Source organism: Papilio polytes, unplaced genomic scaffold (genome assembly GCF_000836215.1).
Source record: "Papilio polytes unplaced genomic scaffold, Ppol_1.0 DF823991.1, whole genome shotgun sequence".
Classification (NCBI taxonomy): domain Eukaryota; kingdom Metazoa; phylum Arthropoda; class Insecta; order Lepidoptera; family Papilionidae; genus Papilio; species Papilio polytes.
In genome coordinates, this window is record NW_013525213.1 from 133,590 (window position 1) to 142,964 (window position 9,375).

General features: G+C 37.6%; 1 protein-coding gene across 2 annotated transcripts in view; it reads right to left on the bottom strand.

The window, feature by feature from the left end:
* LOC106101416 (nephrin-like) overlaps positions 1–8,742 on the bottom strand; it is a 61,478-nt gene extending 52,736 nt beyond the window's left edge. For both annotated transcript variants that reach the window (XM_013280652.1, XM_013280651.1), the window contains exon 1: positions 8,639–8,742. In XM_013280652.1, coding sequence (XP_013136106.1) covers positions 8,639–8,717 — 79 coding nt within the window. In that variant the 5' untranslated portion in view covers positions 8,718–8,742. The remainder of the gene's footprint in view (positions 1–8,638) is intronic.
* Between the last annotated feature and the right edge of the window lie 633 nt (positions 8,743–9,375).

The window sequence follows — 9,375 nt, forward strand, 5'->3', positions numbered from 1 at the left end:
CACGAAGCAGCCGGTTGTATTGTAAACAGAATCATTAAAGAGCGTTAAATGAAGCGTGGTCTGCGCGCCACTTAGGAAATTGGGGCATCTGCTTTTGTTGATCATAATGGTGGAGGGCGCATTGTGTTGATGATAATTAAAATAGAAAAGAGAAAATTATTCTTATAACAGCTGCGGAATGGCTCCCGTTATTATTGGGGAGATTTATGACTGAAGTATCACTCTCGTTGTTTAAAACAAACTTCGAGGTCAAGTCTACAGACTATGAAATTATATAAAGACTGGAAAACAGTATAACTGAATGAAAATTTTAACAAAAGACTACGTTATTTTGGTAAGCAATAAATAGCGAGTAATAAATAAATACGTGGAACATTGTTCTATCAACGATGTAGTTATTAAACATTATAATAACAAAACTAGTTTGAAGAATGTAAAAAATCTCCATATGTAAGTCTTGTAACTCCACGTAAAATATAACTGTGTTGTATACTTGAAGTGATTAAGCAATATAGAAGGTTAGTCGGTACATGCGACCATTCATGTTTGTTGGTCCTAATTAATTAGAGTAGGGTCCACGCGCGAGTCGCCCTTTGTCCCTTCGACCTCCATTCAAGAGTCAAGCGCTCCTGCAAATTACACCGTCATTTCACAACAAATTAATATATAACGTAAAATATGCCTGTACAAAGTAAATTGGTTGAAGGTGATCGAATTGTTTTAAATTCAATTTAACTTACGTTTGTTGTAGATATTACAATAAGTTTGTTTTCTTAAATTTCTTTTTATCGCACATAATACAAGTTACAAAAGATATCAATGTAAATTGTTTGAGATTGAAATTATAGCGTCGCAAGAGAAGAGATTTTCTGCACAATAATAATTAATGAATGTTCATTAAAGAAAATATGTTGAAGGAATTTCTCTGTGTTCTGAGATAGCGATAAGAAACGTACAAAGTGTTAACTTACTTCCAGAAAAAAAATTACGACAAAGTATTACTATTGAAGGGATAGTTTTAAAAGAAATTAGATATTTCTTTCAAGTAATGAATATTACTTCAAAACCAACATGTTCTTTGTAGTTGAAAAAACGTGTTACCTCACAATACTAAATTAGCCAAATAAAATGTACATCATCTGGTTGAGTTATTTATGTTAAGCATAAATTATAAACACTACAAAATACTGATCCGATCTATCACAGCTGTTGAAAGTGGTAACACTTTGACGGCGGGTATGAAGTAGTTATTCGCTTTTGTCTCGAAGGTTTCTGACAAAGCCGAGTCATAATCGACCTCTGCTATATGCGAGTCAAATGACGCAAATTAGCAGCAAATTGCAGGCTCTCAGACGACACCCACTCCGCCGCCCTCTGCTGCCCTCAGCCGCCCTCCGCGGCCCTCCGCCAGGGCTCGAGCTTGTCGCGACGAGTGTCACGTCATTGCGCCAGGTAATTCCTATCATTAAAGTTTCCAAAGTATACTTCACTACATACTTTGTGTCTTGTGCGAAGAGCGGGTACTCATTATGCTCTGTGCCCTCTTAATGCTGCGTATTTACTACGTGTAAAGTAAATTAATGTGTAATGTGCTGTTATTTATTTACATAGGGATAGAAACTTTCTGAATTTATCTGTTTATTATTAATTGCAGCTGCTCTTTGCCATAATATTTATAAAATGTGGCGTAAATGTAAGTTTAACGAAGCACATGTCAAGAATGGTCAGTTGTTAAACTCCGGTGACACGTGTCGTTATCACTGATGTCAGCAGAGACCCCTCACTGACGGTAATTATAATTAAATGATACGCCAGTAATCAGAATTAAAACAATTTGTATAGCCTTAATGATATCGTTTTCATGTAAACATTATTAACGTCGAAGATATATTTCTACACGAAGACCATGGATATAGGTTAAGTTATTATGGATACCGGAAGTAGTGAGACAAAGTAAGGGAAACCATTTGTATCCGGCGGCCGGTGCCCTCCATTGGTACTTGTACTTAGGACGAGCAGTGGGACGCATACATTATGATAGTAATAAAACATTCAGTGTACTGGATTGATTATTATTTACACATTATCGGTTTGCAAATATAACAAATTGATTTAAAACTATCTTATTTGCAGATCTGAATGTGAGTATTTATATTGCGAGATTGGATTTGTAAAGACGACAAAAATGAAAAACAATGTACTGTTATTCAAGCAACATTAACGTCACCAAAGTGACTCGCTATTATATCAACAAAAAAGGTGAAAGTAACAAGATAAAGTCGTTTGCTTAAAAATATCCATAATACAGGCATTGCGCAGCGGAAACTCGTCAATGTGATGTAGCGGAGTGCGGCACAATAGCTCCGGTCTATCAGGCTGATTGACGTCGCGTCGCTTCGTGCCAAAACGAAGAAAAATATGGCTTTGGAGGCTTTATTAAGATTGATAGACGACACCGCACCGCACCGCACCGCACCGCACCGCGCGGCGCCGCGCCCGATCAACTTTGCATTGGACAAATATGGACACATCGATTATAATTTGGAAAGAAAATAACAATTGCAAACACAAAACGATTAAGCTTAGCGATGATTCTTTGTTTTTTTGATATAAAGAAAATGGAAGAAATCTTTTAGGTGTCTGAATGATTGACAAGGCTATAGGAAGTGTAGAGCTAGCTCCGACGGAAAGGTATCACCTTGAAAGTGTGAAAATAAATGAAAGCGCAAAAAACAATTTTTTTATTTACCATTTTATTTCACAAATATACGCGACAGCGACTGTGCCTTTTTCGAAATAAATCTACAGTTTGGTCAGACAATAAAATGGGCATTTAAGGTTCTTTTAAAAATGGTGTTTATTTTAAAGAAAGTTTAAACTCAGCTCTTACAAAGTCATGAAACATTTGTCACTGTTGTGCAATAAATTCTATTTGTGTCAATTTAGAATTAAAATACTTGGAACAGATAAATTAATTTTTCTTAATAAAATATTGAACAATCCGAGCGGAGAAATTCCTAATTACAAAATTGCGCAAAAATTACGATTAATTTTAAATAAGCAACTTGAAAGGAAACCTTTCGACCAAAAGTAAAGCGAAATTAGAACAGTTCTTTTAGTTATTCTGTTTTCCTTTTCAGTTAGTTTTCCCATCGAGCGCCTCTCCGCCGAGGAAAGCAATTAGAAATCTCTTGGAACGTTAAAACTTTATAAGTCAACAGAGGAGACATTGTGGGAATCGGGTCAGGTGGACGCGGCAGAGGAATTTAAATACAATTTCATGATCAAATAACTCTGTAATATACAGATGTTACATAGTTTCATTTGAATATCACAAAAAATCTTCGGTAAATTTCATCAGCATACGTAACTCTACACAGAGCTTTATAATCCCGATTTATAGTAAAATGCGTTTACGCGAGAGGCCATAATTAATAGGCCCGCCAGCGCTGGCCTGCAGTCCGGCCGGCGTTTAATTATGCCTGCGACAAGTGATTTCACATCAAAGGCCCAATCGCCGCATTTACTCCAATTACTTCAACCAATCAGGTCCGTCCTCCACCGCTAGAGCTTTCCTTATCATTATCTGCACAAATCACCGGAGAATTCATTTACCATCGAAATAAATTAGCGATCTCGAAGTACAAATTAACATTTTTAATTAAGTAATAACTTGTCGTGAAATGAGGTCTGTGTGTGGATCAGATAAAAGGTAACGACTCTATCAGCTAATGGATTACTTGTTTAGTGCTGTGAGTTAGTTGACTAGCGCAGTAGCCGTGGGAAATGAGTATTATTGTGTAATCTTTTACACGAAATTTTACGTTTGATAATCCAGCTTATTTTCATAAATCTTTAAATAAATTATGAATTGTTCAAAATACTTCACAATTGGTAAGTGTAAGACTCAACAATACAAAGAATTCGACTATTACACTTTGACCCTGTACTGTGTCCCTTCACTTTTACACACTAAAAACGTTACACAATTTAATCAAAATAACTTTCTCTCGAATAACAACTTGAAAGAGGCCATTATCTGTACATAAATTACATGAATAGGGAACTTAAATATGTATGGGAAGGGGTTGTTATTACTTATTCAGGGTTGAATTAATTCTCTCAGCCCTGTCACTGTTGCTTTCAATATTAAGTAATTAAATCATCATTAAGAGCAAAGGATTTGCAAAAAGTGTTTCATGTGATAAAGATTCACGAGATAAAACAAAAATACATTTTTTAGATCTAAAAAATATTTCTTTTTCGACGCTACAATAAAACTACGCGTTCCTACGTTAAATAACGCTGAGAAATTTTTGACATAAATGTCAATACATATTAAGGAGTAGACTTTAGGTAATATTGCGTTACGCGTTTCAAGTATTCCGACAGACTCTGGCTTGTATTGATTGAATTTCTCAGAAGATATCGAAGCCGAGTACAAAAGGAAAATAGTGAACAGGAATAATGTAATTGTTTTCATACAAAAGGTTACAAGCTCTCAAGTAAGTATTCAACTTTAATATATCAAATGATACTTTGGTAGACAACTTAAATTGTTATATCTGAGAAATTTTGTCATTTCATTCCATGATTTTTAAAAACTGCAACGAAATGTATATTGCAAAATAATCCAGATTATTCCAGAAATTCAATTAAACGTGAACTATTTGCAGGTGAGGTGTGGGAGGACAGCGAGATGAAGAGTGAAGTGATAATTAATAGAGAAGCGATGTCGTTGTCTCGACGTTTCATTATGTCGACAGGTGAGCTGACGTCACAGCTTTGAGCGCCGACGTCACTACAATTATTGCTACAAATTGAACTTTGAAGACGATTGACATGCCCCACACAGTGTAACATGAGATTCGCCCGACGATGGTCTAGGCTAACATTAATAACGCCTTTTCGTAGCGGTTGTTTTTATTGTTTTTATTCTCTAGAGGCATAGCTCCTTGTGACGCTCTTGCTATGTAATATTAGCATTTAGCAATTTAAAATTATAATAAAAGAAAGAATAAATAGTTGTTTTTTTCTACTAGTTATTCAAAAAACCTAAATCTTAAGAGGAATATCGAACCCAGGAACCTCAACTTCGAGTAATTGCTGTCCGGGACACGCGGCGGCGCGGTGTAGCGGAGCGCTCCGCGATATCTTGATTTGTGCGAAGTTTATAAAAGATAGCCGCTCTATCGTAAAAGATAACGATCACAGAATATGAAAATAAAATTTATTTGAATGAAGCACACGCTTTGTGACCCCGGCGCCGGCGCGGCTCCCATTCGTTCCGATAAGGACATGCAAATTGGCGAAGCGAATAAAAATCTCCCGACAATGTTCTGCGTTATTATTTATGGAAATAGAGTCGACTCTCGGTGGGGCGGGCGCGGGGCGGGTGCGGGGCGGGCGCGGGGTCGCCTCATATTTTTCTTTCGAAAAATAAAATACTTCGATGCGACACGCATTTGTCATGCAAATTTATTCAATCCCTTTTAGCGTTCTCTTTAAACCGATAGTGATTTGTAACAGAATATTGATTCGCTGAATGAATAATTTTTTATCAGAGAACCGTTCAATTTATTTGTTAATGTCCACTTTTCGTGTTGTTAGTCATTTATAAGTAAAAGAGTAACACGAACCCGTCTAGTATGTTTTGTTTCATACTCAACTACGGAAATAAATTATAAACCAATGTTATGTTAGAAAGTTAGTAGTTTTTGACGTAAATTCATTAACATTGTACAATAGTGTTTAGTAACTATTTAAACAATGACTGATGTCGGCTGCATGTCAGAGCTCGTACCTCTGAGCTTGGAGCATAATTTGCGTCGTTGACGAAGATTGTACAAACTTAAAGCAGTCGTAGTTACATCGCTTGATTTTCGAGCGACGCCTTCGTGTTTTATTCAGAACTCTAAGATCCCGTACCTAAAACATAAATTTAATTAAAAAGGAACGCCACAAGCAACCTCAGAATTGTTTATTATTTATTTGCCAATGAATAAATTATGTTCGTTCAATTTAAACCCGCCTCGAGCACGGCGTCATACAACTACGATAACTTATTGGCTAATAGCTTATAATAGCTTATTAATAGGCTTTGAAAAAAAAACTTTAAATTAAATATTTCATTCCTATTAAAAGTATTTTTATTGACAAATGTATACGTATGTAGGGCGTGTGTGATCTGTGCAAGAAAAACCTCTCGATATTCCAGGGCATCGATTTAACAGCTTGCAGCTGGAAAAAGTGTGTTAAGTTGCCTGATTTAGGTCGAAATCTCTGTAAAGCCATTATCTACACAAGGTTCCATCTGAACGGTCAAAGTGGTGCTTGTTATCGCACAGTCCTGTGTCTGCTCCATCACTTTGTGCAACAACTGCTCACGTGCTTACATAGTCGTATACACCACAGTGTATATGTCATTTATTATAATTTGATATTTACATCAAATCGTTGTTTTCATATTTATTTCCTAAGCTTTGTTAATTGTAAGATCATTCTGAATTCTATTTTCATCACTTCAAATTTAAATTGCGTCTTAATTTGTAAGCAAAGCTATATTTTTCCCATTAAGATTTAACATTGCTCAAGACTCAGCCTCTGTTCGATGTTATTAATATAATTAGTAGAACTGTAAGAGGTGAAATTATTTGTCGATGTATGTAACAAGGCAGTGCGGAATGCCACGGCTGGAGCGGGGCTCGCGCTCCAATAAGTAGCGACGCGAGCGCTCGGCTGACGGCGGCGGCCCCGCGCGCTACGACCAAATTGCATTTCAAAATGCATACGTATGCGCATTATGTTGCAAAAATAGTTTCTCACTTTCCACTCTGTACCAAATAGTCATGATTCTTGAAATTTTAGACTAGCTTTGTGGCTTTTTTTGCATATTCGAAATTGTGTTTTATTTATAAACAATTGCAGATTTCTGTTCAACTTCTGATACATAACGCACTGAATGATGAATTCTTTGAGTGTAAATAAACTTCAAACACGTCTTTACATGTTTCTAAAATGATCTGCATTCCTGATCACCGAACAATGCAGAACAAATCGTTTGACGCAAATTTGGACAACAAATAAAAGACCGAGTAAATAAATCATGTTCAAACAGCGAACAAAGGATTGAATAGCTTCCATGAATAAAATATGAACGGATGGCATAATATTATTATCGGGCTTAGCTCGCAGGACAATGGACAGGACCTTCCCTGGCGGCGGGCGAACGGTTGAAAGGACAGTACGGATAACCTCTCTACAGCCGCAGCGCCGCATCGGGCATGTAAATGTACGTATTGGCACCTTTGTACTCCCGTTACCAGGAAATGATACATTTCACCCTATTACCTTCGCCGTGGAATGTATGCAAACGTCGCTGAATACGGAAGTATTATAGATATTATACTTTTCAATACCGCTTTTGTAATGTCTCTTCTTTTATGACCTCCTGGTCACATCTCCTTCTTCATATTCACATCTCACACTTCAATATCTCCTTTCTTACGAAGTATGAGATGTGAATAGATTCGTCATCTCTCCAGTGTTAAAGGAGTCAGTGAGAGTTCTGGTTTTGGTTCCGTAGATTATTATATACCCTTTTTCATAATTTCAAAACATTTTCTACTGTAAGTATAACACTCGTCTTGCATTCAAAAAAGTTTTCCAGTTATAAAATGTTCTACCGATATGTAAAGCTGGTCTAAATGAATACTCTAAGCTGTTACAAAGGAACGAGGTCACACTTTACGATCCATCAGAGACCAGCCCGCGCCCCTTGCAGACCCCCCGCCGCCACCCGCCAGCAGCCCCCCACAGACCCGCCATTGTTCAAGCGGAGTGGCCGCAGATAACACCTTTAAAGAATTAACGACGAACTTACTTACTTTATGATTCATAAAAATATAGATAAAATTTAACAAAACGTAAAATTCCCTGCTTGCCGTGGCCGCTGTTCGCGAAATTATTGTTTTTATAGTGACTTTGATGTTAACAACCTTAGTTTAAACTTGGTAGCACTATGATTTATGATCTTATAAACGTAGTTTCGACAAGTAAAATCTGTTAATAAAACATGTCAAGAATTAATAGTAAACAATAATGTTAGATGGACGAGTTAGCCATGGATGTCCACTACCGTATAACGTTGACTACATCGTATTTTAGATCAGAATGCTTTATGTAACTCTTAATTAAGTGGCACAAATAGCGCTGTTTTAAACAGTTTTGAAAGTATAGATAAAAAGCTATTTCGTCGTTAAAGTGTGTTTATTCAGAGCAGATCTGTTGAGAGCTGAGAGCTGAGAGCGGACGAGGAAACTCGCAACTCTGCGGCGCTTTGTACGTTATTGGGAGGAACGGGAATTACGTTTCGCCTTTCGTACACTTCATTTGTTTTAATTGTACCCTCTTTTTTCCACTTTCCCCTTTCCTGAAGCCGGCTTTAAATGTTAATTGTATTTGGTTTGAGGTAAAGTTCTTAAGTACTAATAAATTTTAAAGTAGTAATGTTTCCCTTTTAAGTGTCTCTTATACTCGTATAATGTAATTAGCTATAGGTAAAAATAAAATTGTATTACGATTCTTTCATCTTAATTTAAGTGTGAGCAGGCTTGTGTTTTGTGTAGGGCGTAGGTACCTAGTTTGTCCTGGAGTAAGGTCTTGGTGTCGCAGCGCACGAGGCACAGCACGACGAGCAGCGCGACGTGCGGCGGCATGGCGCTGGGCCCGCCGGGGGGCCAGGTGGGGGGCCGGGCGGGGGGCGCGCCGGGCGGCATCACGCCCGCGCCCGCGCGCCGCACCAGGACCCGGATCTCCTCCGACACATGCTGCGCAAACTGCAACAAACACTTACTTTTACACACTTGAAATATGCTGTAGTTTCTGGTATATTTAACGAAAGTGCATGTGATAATTTCATAATTCAAAACGCTACATGCCAGCAAACAGCGAGCCAGAATCGACCCTATTTGCTATGAAATTTTCATAGAGCGCGGCTAGCTCATAAACTTTACGTAGTCTTGTCGGGACATGGACTGGGGACAGGACGTTAAAGGAGGGGACCCTACAAACGCCTGTTTTTAGACCGTATAGGGCGCCGCACGATATGCCGGGGCTAGTTTCCCGTCCTCTAATATTTTATGACAGACAGTTCCTTATCTTTTCGTAAGCGGTACTTTTGCCGCCCACTTGTTTACGGCTTCCGCTACTTTCCGACTGAACAAATTAAATTCCTTCCTTTTTTCCTTTTTATGATATAAACTTGTCTTTTTGCTTTTGCATGAATGTAAACCATTTGACAAAACATTAATGAGCATAACGAATAAAATACGTCTTTGCTTTCGAATATGAAATAAATTGGATTGATATTAAATC